This window comes from Pelodiscus sinensis, chromosome 26, assembly GCF_052426305.1.
Source record: "Pelodiscus sinensis isolate ZL-2025 chromosome 26, ASM5242630v1, whole genome shotgun sequence".
In the NCBI taxonomy this organism is placed as follows: Eukaryota; Metazoa; Chordata; order Testudines; family Trionychidae; genus Pelodiscus; species Pelodiscus sinensis.
This window is the reverse complement of record NC_143077.1, coordinates 8,381,041-8,400,009: the sequence shown is the minus strand read 5'-3', so window position 1 is coordinate 8,400,009 and position 18,969 is coordinate 8,381,041. Positions and strand designations below refer to the sequence as shown.

Below are 18,969 nucleotides of genomic sequence, written 5' to 3'. Positions count from 1 at the left end.
ATAACTATTTCAAACTAAGCATTATTCCTCGTAGAAAGCAGGAGTTATTTCGAAATAACAAGCCCATTATTTCAAAATAATTTCAAAATAACAGGCTTGGTAGTGTGGCACTCTGCTTGTTATTTCAAAGTAATGTCCTAGTGTAGACCAGAGCTAAGATCTGAATTACCCATTGCATTATGTTATTTGACTTCAACTGTTAAATAAGCAGGATTTACTGAGCACCCCAGATTAACCCTGGTAGCCCCCCACTCTATCCCACACCTCCTCCCATGAGTTTAGGGAAAGTTTATCTTAGGATCCAAGATAAAGGATCATTTTTTGTTTTAAATTGTGCAGATGAATTGTAATCTACTGTGGCTACAAAATGTCTCCAGAATTAACTTAATCCAAGTTGCGATAATGTGTAATGACTTTGCACCCTTGTAGAGTGAACCTGTTGTAAAAATGGGCCAGATTATTTTTTTCTCCTTTTTAAAATGGAATTTGGAAATGAGGCTGGGTTTAAAATAAGTAGCAGTTATGAATGATGATTTTTCTCCCCCCACCGTCCAGAACTGATGTATTCAAGTGCAATAAATAGAACATGGTTTCATTGCTTCAGTTTGATTTAGGCTTTTCTTACGTTTAATAGCAGCCATTTTAAGGGCTGATGTACTGTGTTTTGGTTGGTGATTTTGTTTTTCTGTTTTTGGCAGGTCCACTAAATATCAGCCCTGTCTAAATGAAGACAGTGCAACCACTAAAAACTCAACTGTAAATTGCAACAATAATCAGTCTGAAGAGGTTGATCAGCCAGCACCTAAGAAACTGGAAATGGGGCTTAATAAGGATACTGCTGTTACCATTGTGGACAAACCTTCCTCTGGTGTAGTGGAGAACCTGATAGAAAATTGTGCTGAGAAGCATAGAGAGGAAGATGCCTCTGATATTTGTGAAAGACCTACAATTGCTGGTATTTCAGAACAGCAGCAGTCTAGCCTACTTAGTAATGAACGCATTGAACAAATGGACAGTGAAATTCCCTTAGCATCTGAAGAAAGTGCCTATGTACAAAGAGGGGACCACTCACAAGAAATAGGTGTAGAACATGAAGAATCTGTTCCACAGGTGGGACCAGTGGTGGGGATTCAACCTGAAAAAGTAAAGAAGTCTAAACTGGATAAACTTCGGGAGCTGGGAGTGGATCTGTCCATCAAGCCAAGACTTTGTTCTGATAATGACTCCATTATTATCCTGGATGAACCTGAATCAAACATAGGTACCATATTACCTGTTGCAATCTGCTAGATTTGACAAGCTAAGCAGGGATAGGTCAGAACTTAGATGGGAGAATTCTGAGGAACAGCACTAGAAACTGATGAATCAGAAAGGGGCACGCACACTTTCTTTGGAGAACTAATGTTACAGCACCGTGCTGGCCTTGCTGGTGGTTGTCAGATGAGATTTAAAAACAGATATTGGGATTCCTGTGATTGTTAAAGATCTTTCCGATCTTTCAATAAGAGTTTATGTTTTGCATACTTCAAGTCTTCCTGCAGTACAAGTTAAATAAGGTGGCATTTGCTTTCTGTACTAAGCAGGAAAGCCAGTACTTTTCAACTTTGTTGCCTAAAATTAGGCCTCTAAATCTTTTTATTCAGATATTTGAATAAGTGACCTGACTTTCAGAGATGCTGAGCATGAGTATCTTTTGATTATCTCATCAGAAGTCATGGCTGCTCAGCAAATCAAAATCAGGTCACTTTTATTTAGCACTCTAGGCTTGTTTATACTATAGAGAAGATTGATGCTGCCACAGTTGATATTCTGGGATTCGAATTAGCAGTCTAGTGAAGACTGGCTAACTGTCAGTACAGTAGTCCTGCTTCTCTCAAGGAGTAAGGGAAATCGACTAGAGATGTGCTCTTATTGACCTCCTGCTGTGTGGATGGTGCCAAAACATGATTTAAGATAATTAAGTAGCTGAAGTGGAAGTAACATAGCTGGAGTTACATATCTTAAGTGGACTTTCCCCTTTATTGTAGACCAGACCTAATAGTAAAGGTGTCTAACTTTAGGCACCCATGTTTGAAAATTTCATCTGTGTTTCAGTGCTGGATAGGTGATCCCTTATCAGTTTGAATTTTTCATTTATTTCTACATACATTTATGAATAGTATTTAGTATATTCTTTAAATTATACAGAAAGATGGCCTGTGCCAAGAAATGATGACTCCTCCGCTATCAACCTGGATTTAAAGATATATGTCAGTAAAACAGTGGAAACCTCAGATCATATGGGGGAGGGGGAAGGGTCTGTTAATGAAATGTAATATAGATACCCAAATCTCCAGTAAATAATTAGGAGTTTTTTAAAGATTTTTCACTGGCATTTAATCATGTGCCCAAATATTAAAGTAAGCGATCTTAAGAGCATGGTTGAGCAATGTTATCTAGAGATGGGCTACTGTTATTAGTGTTATTTTCAGATTTTCAGATGTTGACCGTTCTTACATACTGGATGCTGAAGTGCTTTAAAACTTTTTTGTTTTTTTATAAAAGTCTTTCTTTAGAAACGTGTGTTACCACTGTATGTATAAAAAGCGCCCACAATTATCAGGTTTTTGTTGACTTCAGTTAACTTGATCTTAGAAGGAATTTTTCTCCTGACCTTAAATATAATACTTTTTTTAAAGAACTGGAAGCTCTGAAAGCACGTTTCTTGAAGCATACGCTTCATGCACCCAAGTCAAAAACCGAACGGACTGTGAACTTGAGTATTATTCGTAAGGAGACCACGGCAGAAGGAAAAGAGGAACTAAAAGCAGCTGTGGTGCCAGTGACTTTGGCTGCAGAAAATCTGGATGATACAGTTCATGCAAAGCCAGGTATATTTGGGGCGAGGGTCATAGCTGTTGAGCTGGAAAACAAGTGTATTTTCTTTGATAAGAAACTCTTTTTAATATCTAATATCCTACAACTTTACTGGAAGCCCAGTCTTGAACTAGAGTTTACTTTCACCAAAATAGAAGTACAAGATCATTCAGTTTGTTCTCTGGATCATCTAGTGTCTTGTTTTACTTGTGTTTGCCTTGTTGATTATAAGCTTCCCATGGCAAGAATGGTCTTAAGATGTTTCTTGTAACGTGTTAAACACACTGACAAGTATAACTAGATGCTTGCTTCTGTCTCACACAAGGAGCTGTAATCATTGGGAAACATTCAGATTTTATGACGGGTTGATTGTGGTCAATAGACCATAAGGGAGTTTTATCTGTGATTCTCTTTGCAATTGCAACTATATTTTCTCACATAAAGCAAATTAAAATACAAAGAAGAATCCCTGCTAACAGAATTAACAGGTGTTGTTCCATTTAGCTACATTTTTCCAACCAGTTTGGCATGTTAGAAGCTAGAAAAAATAACTCTTGAGCTGTGCTAGCTACTGAAGAGGATCTTGCCCTGTGCCATAATTTAGCCATTGGCTCACTGGAATCTCTTGCCCAGCCTGATGGTTCAATAAAACATATTTATCTTCACTGTCTACATCAATCATCTGCATAAAACCTGTAGAGTAACCTTCTTGTGTTATTCATAATTAATAGCACTTTCATCCCTGTTGCAACCCTTAATAGAGGCTGTTTGTGTATTGGATCATTGTATTTGCATGTATTGAAAATGATAAATATATGGGAAACTTAATCTGAATCACCTATAATATTTAAATGTTAGAGGTAGGTAATTTGGCTTATTCTACAACAGACATGCTTTGTAGCTGTTGGTGAGATTTCATATGCCTGAGGCAACTGGAATCCACTTCTCCCACAGGAAGCAAGGGAAAGAAGAACCCTTTGTTAGCTCCATGGGTGTGTGCCAGTGGCATTTGTGAATAATGAGGAATCTTACTGATAAGTCACAAAGTTTTTGTACCTCTCTAAATGGAGCTTATTAGGCTAGGCAATTTAACTCTTCTAATCAGTAGATCAAGTCAGAAAACCTCTTTTTAAAATAAAGCATTGATGCCTTTCATCTTCTTTCTATGTGTGTCGTTACATTAAATTGTGTGCTGGAGGCAGCAGAGTTTAAGGCTTCATTGTTGTGCATCTAATGTATTCAATTATTCATTTCTGTCCAGGTGAAAAGCTACAAGTGCTGAAGGCTAAGCTACAGGAGGCCATGAAACTCCGCAGGAGTGAGGAACGCCAGAAGCGGCAAGCACTACTTAAACTGGATAATGAGGACATGTTTGAGGAGGAAGAAGAGGAGGAGGAAGAAATGACGGATGAGTCTGAGGAAGAGGAATGCAACCCAGAGGTCTCTACATGGCATTTTTACCTAACTTTTGTCAATGTCTAATGTCTGCTGGCTCCTCATAATTAGCAGGGAAATGAGATAAATCAGAATTGTGTGCAGTATTAATATGCACAATTTGCCAAATGGAGACTGTTCTTTGACACTAAAAATAATTGGAATGTTTGCAATTCCAAGTTCTCCTAGAATGGTGTCCAGTAGCTCTTTGTTTAATACTGGTCCTTTCTCGCGAATCCTGCGCCCCTAGCACAGAGGTCCCCCAAACTGTGGGATACTTCCCTTTCAGGAGAGCAGAGGACTATTCAGTACCCACAGAAGCAGGGAGGGAGCACCAGCTGGTTGGATCTGTACCCCAGCCTCAGCTTCCTTATCCCTTTCTGCCTTCCTTTCCCCCCACAAGCTGAGGCCCCACTCCTGACGTTGACAGGGGGCAGAAGGAGAGGCATGGATGGGGTAAGGAGGGACATGACCCTGAAAAGGGGACCATTACACTAGTGTCTGGCTATGAAGTGATCTTTACCAGTCCATATGCTAGTTCAAGTTGATTGAAATCACTTCAAGTATATGATTAGTCAGAATCTTTTACAATTTATTACAGTGTTTTAATGGCTGATTGATCATATTAGCAACTTAAACCTTTTTGCTGCTTAGAATAAATGTTTGACTTGCCATAGTGGTTCAGTAACTCACCACTCAGTTTAGGTATGCTCCCTCCAGGATTGACCGATATCTGACCTTTCATGTGAGGTGAAGCCCTTCCCCCTGTCTCATGTAGCAAAGTAAATGCAAAGCCTATAAAATATTCTTTTTAAAAAATTGTTTCATGTTGGCGATGCCAGTATTTTCAGCTCCTGGCTGCAAGAAATTTGATTCCAACAGGATGGATGAAGGCTTAAGTGCGATTCCTTGGCTGATTTCAGAGTTGCAATAGTGTCAGTCATGGAGGCAGTTTATGTAGATGGTCAAATTAATAATTCCCGCTTTCATAAATATGTGTGCGTTTTTTAGACTGTTGAGTTCCTTCTTGGTGAGGCAGAGGAAGATGATGATGAGGAGCTGGAAGAGAAGGAGACCAAAGATGATGAGAAAGAAACCGACAAAGAATCAGTTGATGAGGAAAGGGTGGACAAATCTGTGCATTGTGACTCTGCTCCCAAACTTTCCTCCACAGAGTCTACATTGATGCTGTTCAAGGACAGCTCCTCCAAAATGGGGTAAATAAACCAGGTTTTGAGCCTGCCTCAGCTATGTTTTATTCTGATTAACATACATATCCGATATTTGATTTGAGAACGTGTGGATTCATGTGTGTGCTTAAATATAAGAATGCCCACTGTCTGTCTCACCATTTGTGGTAGTTTTTAGGAGTATTTTAGTATCCTTTGTGACTGCAGCAGCCACATATGAAAATAATAGTTTGCATGTGAAAGTGACTCTATGATAGCAGTGATGCATTGAGTTAGTGCCCCAGACCTGAAGAAGAGCTCTGTGTAAACTCAAAAGCTTCTTTCTCACCAACAGAAGTTGGTCCAGTAAAAGATATTATCTTACCCATCTTGTCTCAATGAAAACCCTTGTCATTTGGCAGAAGAATCCAATTCCTAATGGCAGTGCATTCCATATGTTATCTTGTCTACAAAAAGAGCATGCCTGACAGTTCATGTACACAAAACAATACTTTTTAAAATTTCATCTGTTGCTAAATTGCAGATATTCCCTTCCTGATGAAAAAGCTGAGCTGGAGGAAGCTCCAGGCAAAAGATCTAGCAAGTTAGGTAAGGTGGAACTGCTGTTAGAGCAAGCATTATTCTCTGGGGTTTTCAGTTCTGGCCCACAAGTGATTTGCACATTTCTGTGTCTAGATTACCATTGGGGTGTCTCACTATCTTATGCTTGCATTTGGTCTGTGAAATGCTGCTCTGCTACTTCTACTAAAAACTTTAACAATCACTAGCTCCCTCTGTGTGATGGGGCTTGGAGAAGGACTCCTAATACAATTTTTGGTGCAGGAAGTTTTGAAGCTGATATACTCTAGGATGTGGGTTGGATTTGAATTGTAAAATGTTATTTAATTAAGCATTTTAAGGGAACTGCTAGTGCCGCACTAGTTGTAACTGACTTTGGAATTTGAAATGAATTGTGAAAACTCTACATTCCTTGTTTGGGCCGCACTTCTAGTACAGTGGCTTTCCTAAACTCTCTTCTTTTATTGCTGCTTTCTTCCCTAGAAGACGAAGATTCATATTCACTGCCAACATCGGCGAAAGAGAACAGCCATAATAGTAGCTTTGAGTTAATTGGCTCCATGATCCCGTCATACCAGCCTTGTAACAAACAGATGGCACGTGGGGGCAATTTTCTATCTGCAGTAGGCGGTTTCAGGTCTTCCTCTCCAGCTTTGTTCAAAACAAGCTTTATCAGCTCTGCTTCCAAGGTAAGTCTCCTCCCGCCACCTTTTTTCCCTTCATTGCACTCCCCTTCCAAATTCATATGTTCTAGGACTTACGGCCAAAGCCAAGGTTCCCTTTATACATCAAGAATATAAGCACAGCAGATAGCCAGTGCCCCCTTTGTGGTTAGTTGAGATTGAATCAATGCAGAATCACTGTCTTGACTAATACTTACCTCTTTTAACAAATCCACATGGGTATGTCTACACTTGCACCCTCTTTCGATAGAGGGATGCAAATGAAGACATTCGAAATTGCAAATGAAGCCAGGATTTAAATATCCCGTGCTTCATTTGCATAATCACGTTACGGTGCTATTTCAGAATACAAAACGCGGTGTAAATGCAGTTATTTCGGGAGGACACCCTTCTTCCAAAATAACCCTTATTCCTCATAAAATGAGATTTAACCGTTATTTCAGAAGAAGGTGTTCTCCTGAAATAACCGCATCTACACCATGTCTTGTATTTCGAAACAGCGTTATTTCGAAATAGCACCGTAACACGATTACGCAAATGAAGCGCAGGATATTTAAATCCCAGCTTCATTAGCAATTTCGAATGTCTTCATTTGCATCCCCCTATCAAAAGAGGGTGCAAATGTAGACATACCCCATTAGAACAATCTGGGTTAGGGATGTAAAAGGTTAAATCAGTAAGCTTCACCCTTTAATGGGTGAGGCTTACTAGTTCCAGTTAATCGGTAGGGGCTGGAGCAATTCTCCACCTGCCTCAGGCAGCCTCACGGGGCATCCCAGAGCATCCCTCTTTCCTCCACCACAGGTTATACGCTGGCTCCCCAGGAGCAGTGCTCCTGGCCCCACTTCCCTGGGAGGCTTAGCTGTGGGCTCTGCAGTATAAAACTTATTTAAGCTTTATACTGCAGAGCCTACAGCGCATGTAACCACTAGGATTTTTAGCTGTGACATGATTACATTTTTAACCACATTATTACATCCCTTATCAAGGTGATTGTATTGAATACACAGATGAAATTTTACAAATTCAAAAAGTTTTGGAGGAAACCCATTGCTGAGTAATCTGTTCATGAACTATACAAAAATATCCCCATGGCCTATGCAGCATCTCACACTGGTGCCGTCTTAGCTAGGTAGCAGAACAGTCTGGCTTCTTAGTAATCTTCTTCTGTATTTTTATCTGTTTAAAAATGGCACAACCATTAACCCTTTTTGTTTCCAGTTGAAAAGACTGTGTTTATGTTCTAGTTCATTTTCATAACTTGTGATTTTTTTTCCCCCCTGCACTAGAGTTCAGGCAAGATGTCTGAGCCCTCTCTTCCCATAGAGGATTCCCAGGATCTGTACAATGCCTCTCCTGAGCCCAAGAGTTTATTTCCAGGAGCTGGAGAGTCTCAGTTTCAATTTTCTCTGGAAGATGATACTCAGAGCCAACTGCTGGATGCTGATGGGTAGGTTGCCGGGATACATCCTTCAGGTGGCAGTCTGTGTGTGTTAACAGAAGCAGCACAGATTTGCATAGTATGATTGGCCCAATTCTTTATTAATGATGGAAACTGAAGTGGCTAGTATATTGAGTCCAAAATGTGCCAATGCATATGTCTAACCCTCACAAATTTTATTTTTTTGTATTTTGCAAGTTTTTTTTTAACCCTTCTTCAAAAAACCCTCCACAAATCTGAAGCAGGTCTAGATTTTAATTTGTTTCATTTGCTGAAATAGTGGTTACAATTTGAAAGCCATGTAATAATTAAACCTTCTTAATCAGCTGATCTGTTGAGCTCTGTTAACTTTACTGAGTAAAAAGACTTGAATGCATTTTACTCTTCCTAGGCAATGCAAAGCCATTACAGCTTTGGTTGCTCCAGATGGATTTTATTCTGCATCATAGATCAGCAGAACAGCCAAATTGCATTGACTAAACTGTTCCTACTGGCAGTATGATTAGAAAACCCAAATGAATTCTCTTATTCCAGATTGTGTTTGCAAGACTGGTAGCTAGAGAAGCCATCTACCTACATAAATGGAGCAAAGTTGATCTAGAATCAATGAGACACAAACATGGAACTCCCACAATGTCATGCTTAAAGTCACACTATAATGGAGAGTTAAGACTTTTTTGGGGGGAGTGCTGCTTTGTCTCTGTAGACAAGCCATCCACATTAGTGTGGAAAGGCAAAATTCTCCAATACGTGCTGCGTATTAAATTGTAGCTTCTAACTTCTCAATAAAATTTACTTTCAGGTTCTTGAATGTTGGGCAGCATAGGAATAAGTACCAGTCCTCAAAGCAGCCGTTGTCACTGGCTAGCATGGATGAGAATGCCATGGATGCTAACATGGATGAGTTGCTCAATTTGTGTTCTGGGCAGTTCAGCAGTCAGGCTGAGCATACTCCAAATGCTAATAGTGACAACAAACAAAACATGGAAGAACTGCTCAATCTCTGTTCGGGGAAATTCATCTCTCAGAGTAAGTTTTTAGTTGTGTTCCTGGTGACCTTGATTTGTGACTTTTGGGAGTCTAAAGAATTTTAATAGTGTACTTGGAATCCTAAGAGTTTATAGTGCTTTAACTGTTTGGAATCTTTACAGACATATGTTGACTCTCATTTCCAAGACATTCAGTGATGTTCCAAAGACCAGAAGGAAGCTGTGTAATATGTTGCCTTTTGGTTTCTTTCTGTAGCAACATCTCCAATCTGGGCATCTTCAGTATCCTCTAAGCAAGAAAAAGAGAGTGACACAGATGATCCAATGGCAGAAGCACTAGCACTTTGTTCAGGCTCCTTTCCAACTGACAGGTCAGCACCACAGAAGTTCCAGGTCTGCATGGTGATCGTGGTCTGACTTCACTTCTGATGCCTCACTCTGGTTCCACAGCTGTTCAAAATCTATTGACACAGATGTGGTTTTCCTAGGAGCTAAAGGAGTCGAGTATCTCAGTGCTCTACAGTTGTATGTTATTGTTGAGAGGCTCTTAAGGCAGTGTAGTTCCCATGTCCATTATGAGGAAAGAGTCTCTCCTGCTACTGATGGTGGAGGAGGAAACTGGGCATAGAATTTGATCAAATCTAGATCACAGGATTAGGAATTTCTTGGCTTCTGTTGAGTGCAGGAACTGTGGGCAAGTCATTAACTTCTGCCCCTTCATTTCCTTATTAAAACTGGACTGATTCATGGGCACTTAACAAGGATGTTATGACATTTAATTTTTGTGCCAAATGTAGGTACCAAGAAACTCCAAGAAATTCCATTTTACTGACAGGCAAACTAATACAAAAGATAATGGCTTGCCAACACTGTTCCCATTAATACTAATGGGAATTAAGCTTCTAAAGCTTCATGCTCAACACTGTTAGGGCACGTCTATGCATGCAGGGCTAAAGCTGAGATACACTCCGCAACTTCAGCTACATCAATTGTATAATGTAAGTTGAAATAACTTATTTCGACTTTTGGCGCTGTCTACATAGCAGGAAGTCCGAGTTAGAGCACTCTTCCTCCGACTTCCCTTACTCCTTGTAAAATGAGGGTTACAGGAGTCAGAGTAAGGAGTCCTCCAGCTCAACATTATTTTTACATTGTTGAAATAACTGTAGTATAGACCTGGACTGTGTTATTTCGGAGTAATGTCAGTTATTCCGAAATAACACTGCAGTGTAGACGTACCGTCAGAGACTACAACTTTTCAGATGCTATCATGGATATAGCTTCTCATGTAGCAGTTAAAAACCCTGCTTCAATCCATTTCATATCCATTGCTAGACACCAATTGTAAGTGTGAGATGTGGTTTGTTGCTTGTAGGGAAGAAGAAAATGAGGAGGAGCAGGAGGAAGAATTAGGCAATTTCCAGCTCTTAACAGATGCCCATGCCTTTGATAGCGAGGAGGTGAGTATTGATGGAATGAAGTGATAACTTCAGTGCACTGCTCATAAACATTCGGTTTATTTTCTTGGTGCTCTCGCCATTTGTGCAAAAGTCTAACTGGCTAGCGCGGATTACCGAAACTGCTGAAGACCAGTATTTCTGGGTCAGTGTAAGAAGTGCTGGTTTACAATTTTGATCTGCTAGGTAAAATATCTTGGTTTTGTGAGCGCTTAAACCAGGGGTGGGAATCCTTTTTTTGATCAGAGACCAGTGACCCAAAGAAAAATCATTCCAAGGCCACACGTAAGTGAGAAGCAAAACAAAACCCCTCACCGGCCTGGCCCTGGAGAAACAAAACAAATAACAAAAAAACAAAAAAAGCACACCTCACTGGCCTGGCCCCTGAGAATGGGGAAGGGAAGACCAGGGGTCCCCCAGGCACCAGCCCCATGGGGCCAGATCCAGCTTCCCTTGAGCTGGTCTGTGGTGAGGGTTGGAGTTTCCCTTCCTTCCCGCAGGCAGGAAGACTTGCAGCAGGGCTGGTGTGCTAGTGCTGGCTTGCCCTGCTGTGGGTAAGGACTAAGGAAGCCCCGAACCTCGCTGCCAGTTGGATCAAAGGAAACAAGAGTTCTTCACCCCGGATTTAGACTAAAACCTGAATTTTTCTCATTGGTTTTTGCTTTTAGCCATTGCGAAACAGGGCAGTTGTGACTGTAGGGACTAAACAATCTGCTGAATCTCGTAGGAATTTCTGAAAACCGTTTCTTGTTGACTGATAGGATGAAAAAAGTGAGGGTGACGAGAGAATTGAGAGAAGTGAAGATGAAACAGAAGTTAGTGATGATGAAGAGGAGCTGCTGAGACAAAGAGAGGGCTTAAAGAAAAAATTGTGAGTAAATCTTTCTCCCTGTCTACCTGCCAGAAAAGTTGTACCACGTCACTAGTAATTTAGCTAATAGTTGCAGTTGAAAGGGCTGTTGAATTAAACAGCACAAGACCAGGATAAAAGTAACAGAGACCTTTTTTTATTTTGATGAAATAGTACTTCTCCTAATATTACCTATGACTTATATGACCCACTGAAAGACTTAACACATATTATGGAAGGGAAATGACCTTGGTTGTGTTTTTTCCCTAGAAGGCTGTTGTCATCTTGTCAGATGGGTTACGGTCAAGGAAGCTCAGAATTAGAATATTAGTGGGCGCTTGCAGAGAACTACCTGGCAGATATTCCATACTTCCATGTGCTCTTCAACTTGAATAATTTAATCAAATTGAAAATGAAAATGGAATAATAGCATCTCTAACTTAGCACACACTTGTCAGAACCCACCAGGTCAGGGGACCCCAACCCCTGCTGCACTGTAGCACCCCACCCCTGTTTTGACAGCCCCAGAGCGGGCACATGGAACCCCAGCTGTCCCACAGCAGCCCCGGCAGGACCTAGCCCCCGGCCATGCTGCAGAGGGGCCAGGCAGGACCCTGGCTGCACTGCGGTGGCCCCAGCAGGACCTGGCCATGCCGCAGTGGCCTAGCGGGGGCTGGTGGGACCCTAACCTCACTGTGGCGGCCCTGGCCACTAGCTGCTCCACAGCAGCTCCAGATGTGGCCTCATCTTGCCCAGTAAGACACCCACCTCCCCCTCCATTTTAGCTGTCCTGTGCCCACCAACTGTTAACCGTTTACATAATATAATTTTAATCATTTAACTGGTTAACTATTTTGATCAATATTTACATCCCTAGTCCAGAATGACTTGGCTTTTGTTTTCAACCATTCACATTATGCAGCTGAATGTTCTCACTTTAACGTCTTTGGAAATTTTCTTATAGAAAACTGCAGGATTTCTTGGAAGATGAGGCAGAGCTGTCAGGGAGTGAAGTTGACAGTGAGGATGAATATGATGGTGAAGAGCTGGATGAATATGAAGAAGAGATTCTTGATGAAGAACTCCCTACTGAAGTGGAACTACAGGATCAAATTAACAAAATACACATGTCAGTAGTGATCCGCATATGCTTATACAGTACAGCAATTGCACATCAAAAGTTATAACAGGTTATAGTCTGGAATTGTAAAACTAACCTAGGCTTCTCTCCCTTGCACAATAACAATAGGAAGGCGATGCTTGATGATGATAAGCGTCAGTTACGCTTGTACCAAGAAAGATACCTTGCAGATGGAGACTTGCACAGTGATGGTCCTGGCCGAATGAGAAAATTCAAATGGAAAAACATAGGTATAATGTTGGCATATTAATCTTCTACTAGAGAGCAAAAAAATATGGCGTGGGAGGTTGGGAAAGGAAAACTCTGCGGGAAATACTTTAATATGAGGCTTAAGGTTGTAAGATCTACTGAGCCCTAGTTTATTATTTTAATACACACATGTTGTTTGTAACTGGAGAGGGGTGGAACTCATTTTGACTTTTTTCTTGCCTGGTTGCAGACCACAGTAGAACCTTGGCTTGAAAATTTTGAAGAATAAACCTTAAGCCATTTTTGGGTCCTATGCTAGTGAAAACAGAACACTCCTGTAGAATCAATAACTTCAAGTTTATATTCAAGAAAACTTTAAAAAATAGCAGTTGTTACTTAAGTGTCTTTAAGTGGCTTCAGTATGTAAAAACTGTATATGCTCTTCTGTAGGCTGAGTCCAGGAAAAGGTACGAGAAAGCTGATGGGCCTGGGTTGGATCTTTTAAGTAAGGGGCGGTATGATTATAAAAAATGACTTCATTATAAGTTTTCTGCAGGACTTGAACCTGGAATTTTCAGCACAGGTGTCTGGCACTTGAGAAGGTTATAGGCGCATCTCCAATCACGTTTTGTCAGCAGTAGGCTCTTACTGTGTTTGTGTAGCCACTAGAGGGGGATACAACATAGTCAGTTCGTTGCACACAAATCCTTAATATTTTTAGTAAGGCTTCATATGTTGCTGTTCAGGATTCCACTGTCAGAACAGCATTGTCACAAGATACCATCTATATTTCCCCCCATAGCTTTCCTTTAAGGAGCAACTTACTTTTTTTTTTCCAAGTGTTGTGAAGTTAGGAATTCATTGCCCATGCTTGGATTTTGGTAACTGTTCTAGTCTGTTCTGACACATCCCTGTTATCTCTGCATTTTGGTGCAGACATGTTAAACAGAGTCTTATTGTTGACTGTTGTTGCCCATTTGCTTGGGACCTCGGGGAATGGTTAGTTGGACAAAAAGAAAAAAATCCTAAATAAATTCTGATTTTGTATTTCCAATAGAGTTGAAATTGTTCCTGATGGCTTGGTTTTAAGGTTTATTCTTGGGTATAGCATAGCCCACTTTAATTTGCTGGGACAAAATCCATTTATAATAGATTCTGTGCCTTCTATGTAAGGCCTGTTTATTCACAATGGTAGAGGCTGGAGCAGGGGTGGGCAATAATTTTTGATGGGGGCCACTCCAAGAATTTAGTAAATGGTTGAGAGCTTCACACGTCCATGATATTAATGGAGGAAGTGCACGGTCTGGGATGAAGGCTGGGTGCAGAAGGGAACTCGGGATAGGGGGATGGGGGTGCAGAAGGGAGAGTGGGGTCTGGAAGGAAGGGGTTGTGACCTGGGGCATTTAATTGGGGTGCAGGAGGAGATGCAGGGTCTGGAAGCAGGTTTGGGTGCAGGAGAGAATTCTGACTTAAAGGAGGAGTGTAGAAGGGGGTACAGAGTCTGGGAGGGGATTGTGACCTGGGCAGAGGGTTGGAGTGCAGGGACTGGGCGATGGCATGGATGCAGGAGTAGGGGTGCAGAGGGTTTGGGTTGCAACCTGGGGCAGGGGTGGGAGCAGAGGGTTGGGGGAAGGAGGAAGTGAGTTCCAAGTGCATGTTCTGGTCAGGAGGCACTTATCTTAGGTGGCTCCCAGCCAGCAGCCCAGTGGGACCCTCAGGCAGTCTCCCTGCCCAATGCACCCACGCACACCATTCAAAGTGGCCATTTGTGGGGACCATGTGCTTTGTGCGTGCTGTATGCTCCGTGGGGGTGGGGGAGACTCCACGTGCTGCCTGCACCACAATCTGGGCCCAAGCAGCTCCCATTGGCAAGTTTCTGGCCAATGGGAGCAGCAAGATTGTGTTGGGGGGAGGGGCAACACGCAAAGCCCTCCCCCCCCTGCCCCGCCAAGAATGTTGTTTACATATATGCAAAGAACACACATTTTATCTGCAGAATGTGCAAGTGCCTGGTATTAGTTCTTTACACTGTTTAAAGCTGGTGTTAATCTTGTCAAATGAAGCTTTATAAAACTCCTTATAGGAAACATTTCCCCTGGATAATTCATCAGTGTTTTTCTAAATGCTTTCGTTCCATCTGTCATCTATCTAAATGAGAAGAAACATCCTGCATGTAATTCACTTCAGAGATCCACTGCCAAGATTTAGTTTCAGGAGAAGAGAATTCTGGGAAGAAAGGATGTTGCTGGAGGTTAACTAATTCTAATGGCTTCTGGTGTGTGCGTGTTTGGTCTTCATTGTTTCTGGAATTCTTAACGGACAGGAGAGCTAATGTGCATTCCTCAGCCCCTTTGATTGGGAGAACTAACTACTCTGTCTTCTTTTCTAGATGATGCTTCCCAGCTGGACTTATTTCACAGAGACTCAGATAATGATGAGAATGAAGAACAGCTTGAAGAGACAGAGACAAAATGGAGAAAGGAGCGATTTGAACGAGAGCAGTGGATCCGTGAGCAGGTATTGTGTTAGTCTGCTGAAAGTACTTCTGTACACCATTAGCAAAGTAAGACAGACTGTTGGCAGAGCTCTCGTTTTGGTTGGCTCTGTTAGTTAAAAATCATATCCGTTCTAGTGTGTACTTCTCCCTTATATAGCACCTATTGCTTTATCTCCTGCCATTACATCTGTAAAACTCCCCTAGTGAAAGGGGATACTCAGCTTCTCGAGGTCATGCACTGAGTTGGTGGCAGAGCCAGAAATCCTGTTTTCTACTCCAGAATCCCGATTCCTAGTTCTATAACCTTCCAGATCATGTTGTTTTAATTAGCATAGGGTCTGAGGAATGAAATCTGATTGGTATCTTGCAGCTTTGGCTATTGTAATGGATGATGATATAAGAAATGAAAAACTTCAGAAAACTTTACATGTTGGTGTATCTGAAAACCGATGTAGTATATTCAAGTCACTGACTGACTGAAATGTGTATTCTAGTTCTTGTCATTGCTTGTTTATGAATTACCACTCTAAAACCCATCTCTTTTTATCAGATAGAGAAAGGAAAACAAGAAGAGGAGGAGGAAGAAATTGGTGAAGATAGTCAGTTCATGAAATTAGCAAAGAAGGTGACTGCTAAGTCCCTGAAGAAAAAAGGTGGGTTTGTTTCATGCTGCAGTGGCATCCAAGAAGGAAAAAAACCCTTGACTAGCTATTGACCGTTCCTCATACTAGTGAAATTTGCTATTAGGCTAGATATCTCCACCCAATCCCCCCGCCATGCCAGTCCCGTTTTGGCTCCAAGTTTGATGGTGCTTTGACTTGTCTGGCATTAAACGCTGCAGCTGCAAACTTGATGAAACAGAAGATCTTTTTCTTTGCTAAAATAGTTCTTTCCCATTAATTTTTTTTTAAATTGTTACAGTATGGCAATATGTCCATATGCTTTCCGTCTGATTCCCCTTTTGGTCACTGCCTCACAAAGAATCTTTGAGGCTAGTGACATTCAGCACAACACACTACTTCCCAGAGCGCACACTGCTTAAGGAAAAATTGCATAATGTGGTTTAAATCAAATTGTATATTCTATTTTTAACATGCACATGGCAAAAATGTGATTCTGAGATTGCATAACTACTTCAAAAATAAACAAGTTCCCTGCCAGGTGATAAAGATTTCATTGCCACTCTTGCTAGCTATCAGTTATATGGCTCATTGGTCAGTTTAAAACAGAATTCTGTCTGCATCATTTATTGGAATAGGACTGCTGTCACTTGTATTCCACTGTCTGGTATAAAAATGTATTCTTTCTAATGATATTCTGGAAGTTAATTTATTTTCTGTGTCTCCACCACACACCAGGAAACCCTGTAGCAGCTGTGCAGGAAACAAAATCACTGCCAAGAAATCCCTTTGAAACATTCAGACGTACCTGTGACCTCCAGGTTGGTACCTTCATGGCATGAACTTAGAGGTGTATTTTCATGTTGCAGCTACAGAATGCATTGAAACAATAGTTGACTGATCAGGTGTAGAAGAGTTTGGGGAGAGTGGAGGAGCAATGTTTTTGTCTTTAAAGAACAGCAGCATATTAAAACGATTCATCTCATGTGTTAATGTGAAATTCATTGGTTGTCTTCAGCTAAAGAACGGATCACTTCTGAACAGACCTAAAGCCATCCTTGAGAAGCTTGCTGCCATGTCAGACCTTAATCCAAATGCTCCCCGAAACTCAAGAAACTTTGTCTTCCACACGCTTTCGCCGGTAAAGAGTGAAGAGGCAAAAGAGAAATCAAAACCGCAGGTAGAGACTTGTAGGAGGTGCTAATCGTGTCAGTTGGCTTATGTTGCCGTGTTAAAGTACACTCAGTTAATTGGCAGCATTCTTACTGAATGTTAGAATGTGCAAATTCTTAATAGGCAAATAGTGTACAGAAGTGGGTTTGTAATATAGAGCCCTATGCACAATGTAGAAAAGAGCTGTTTGTGTGCATTGTTTGAAATAGTGGCGAAATGGAGTGGAATATGTGGGATTAGGATGGTGGGGATGGGAAATCTTGTTATAACCGTGCTGAATAATCACTGCTGTGTATTGCTGAGGTATCATGCTTTCTTCTAGGTGAAGAAAAGAGGTCCTACAGTGATGGTAACACCCTCACCCAAACGGTGCAGGACTGATGATGCTGCAACACAAGGGAACCAGAGCCGAAGCATATTCCAATACTTAGAGAGCTGAAAGTTTGTCGGTCCAGGGCCAGTAATTGCATCGTGTCTTGTTGCCGCTCGCAGTATATACTTTTGCAAATCTCTAGCTTCACGTACCAAGGGAAAACTGTTTTCTTTTGCCTGGCTTCTTCTGACCTGTCAGTCACTCTAACGATCACAGGCTCCCCTACTGCCAGACAAGTCTTCGTATTTCCTGCGAGACCTGTCCCAGTATTTCAGGAAAACCAGCACAACTTAAAAATCCATGCTTTGGATGGGCAGAGGCTGAGTTCATACTTTATGCCAAAGCATTACTGAAATTACACTACAAGACACAGATCTAGTGAAGTACAGCACCGCAAGTGTTTTGACTCAGTGTTACTTCCTCCTGGCAATTCTGTTAGTGGGGGCAGTCTGTATTTAGAGTAACTGGATCACCTCGGTGTATGGAGAACAGATCTATAAAGGACAGAGGGCTGCATTATTGGGTGGTTGGGAGGGAGGTGTGGTGTCTCTAATAGCAATGATTTGCCCGCACTGTTTACAATTGCAGTATTAAGGTATCGCTATCTTCCTTTTATACCTACTGCTTTCTCTAATGCTGACCATAGACAGACTTGATATCCCAAGAGATTCTTGTTTACATTTTCGATACTTTTTTTGAAAGCTAACCCTTTATTTATAAAACAGATAACTAGAGGGGAAAGAAAAGCTACCCTTTTACAGACAAACTTCACATACATGTAGACATGATGGGATGATGCGAATGTGAAAAGGTTTTTTTTCACATTCGCATGAAAACTTATTTTTTTAAATTGTCTGTTGCCTTATTTTGGACCGAGGCACCATCTTCCATGAGAATTCACTCTTTGTAGTGCAGACAGAAATGTAAGGCCTTCTTTGAAATGAAGAAACAAGGTTTGATACTAAAGAAGAGTCATTATTCCCAACAATCCTAAATTCTAAGGCAGAAACAGTGTGTGATGTACAACATGCACTTGGCTATACTGTGACTGTGTGAAACTAAAACATATTCATTGTAAAAGTCAGGCTAATTTTTAAACACTTCACATGTTCCTAAGGCTTGATTTAAGATGCTGACTCGATCACAGAAGAATCCTGATTTGTACATTTTGTAATTTGATAAGCACACTTTTGTGTGTTGGGTGGTGTAAAATATTTTAATGTATATGGTGTTCATAAGGAACTAGGATACTATTGGAGTGAAATATACAATAAATGTGTGTTTTTAATTTTTCTGTGGAAGTTAAAATTAATTTACAAAATAACTTGCACGTGGCTGCATGATATTTCAAAGAATACATTTATCTGCCAAGCTTGCTTTTGCTGTCACTGCTGCCTGCTAGAGGGCCCTGTTATGGGCCAGCACAAAGAGGAACTGCTTCAGTAAAAAGGGTCTTACTCCATATATGGCCTTTTATAGGGGTTATATTTGCATATATGTTCTTGGTGGTGAGAGTAA

General features: G+C 41.1%; 1 protein-coding gene across 2 annotated transcripts in view; it reads left to right on the top strand.

The window, feature by feature from the left end:
* CLSPN (claspin) overlaps positions 1-18,739 on the top strand; it is a 36,644-nt gene extending 17,905 nt beyond the window's left edge. Inside the window, exons 8-25 of one of the 2 annotated variants that reach the window (XM_006110728.5) lie at positions 699-1,261; positions 2,679-2,870; positions 4,118-4,296; positions 5,302-5,507; positions 6,004-6,068; positions 6,525-6,727; positions 8,011-8,171; positions 8,965-9,191; positions 9,408-9,522; positions 10,527-10,611; positions 11,370-11,479; positions 12,423-12,587; positions 12,708-12,829; positions 15,178-15,305; positions 15,836-15,938; positions 16,644-16,726; positions 16,924-17,085; positions 17,401-18,739. In XM_006110728.5, the coding sequence (XP_006110790.4) occupies positions 699-1,261; positions 2,679-2,870; positions 4,118-4,296; positions 5,302-5,507; positions 6,004-6,068; positions 6,525-6,727; positions 8,011-8,171; positions 8,965-9,191; positions 9,408-9,522; positions 10,527-10,611; positions 11,370-11,479; positions 12,423-12,587; positions 12,708-12,829; positions 15,178-15,305; positions 15,836-15,938; positions 16,644-16,726; positions 16,924-17,085; positions 17,401-17,517 (2,986 nt within the window). In that variant the 3' untranslated portion in view covers positions 17,518-18,739. Of the gene's footprint in view, positions 1-698; positions 1,262-2,678; positions 2,871-4,117; positions 4,297-5,301; positions 5,508-6,003; positions 6,069-6,521; positions 6,728-8,010; positions 8,172-8,964; positions 9,192-9,407; positions 9,523-10,526; positions 10,612-11,369; positions 11,480-12,422; positions 12,588-12,707; positions 12,830-15,177; positions 15,306-15,835; positions 15,939-16,643; positions 16,727-16,923; positions 17,086-17,400 lie in introns of both variants that reach the window. The other variant, XM_006110729.5, reaches the window with a different exon arrangement.
* The last annotated feature ends 230 nt before the right edge of the window (positions 18,740-18,969 follow it).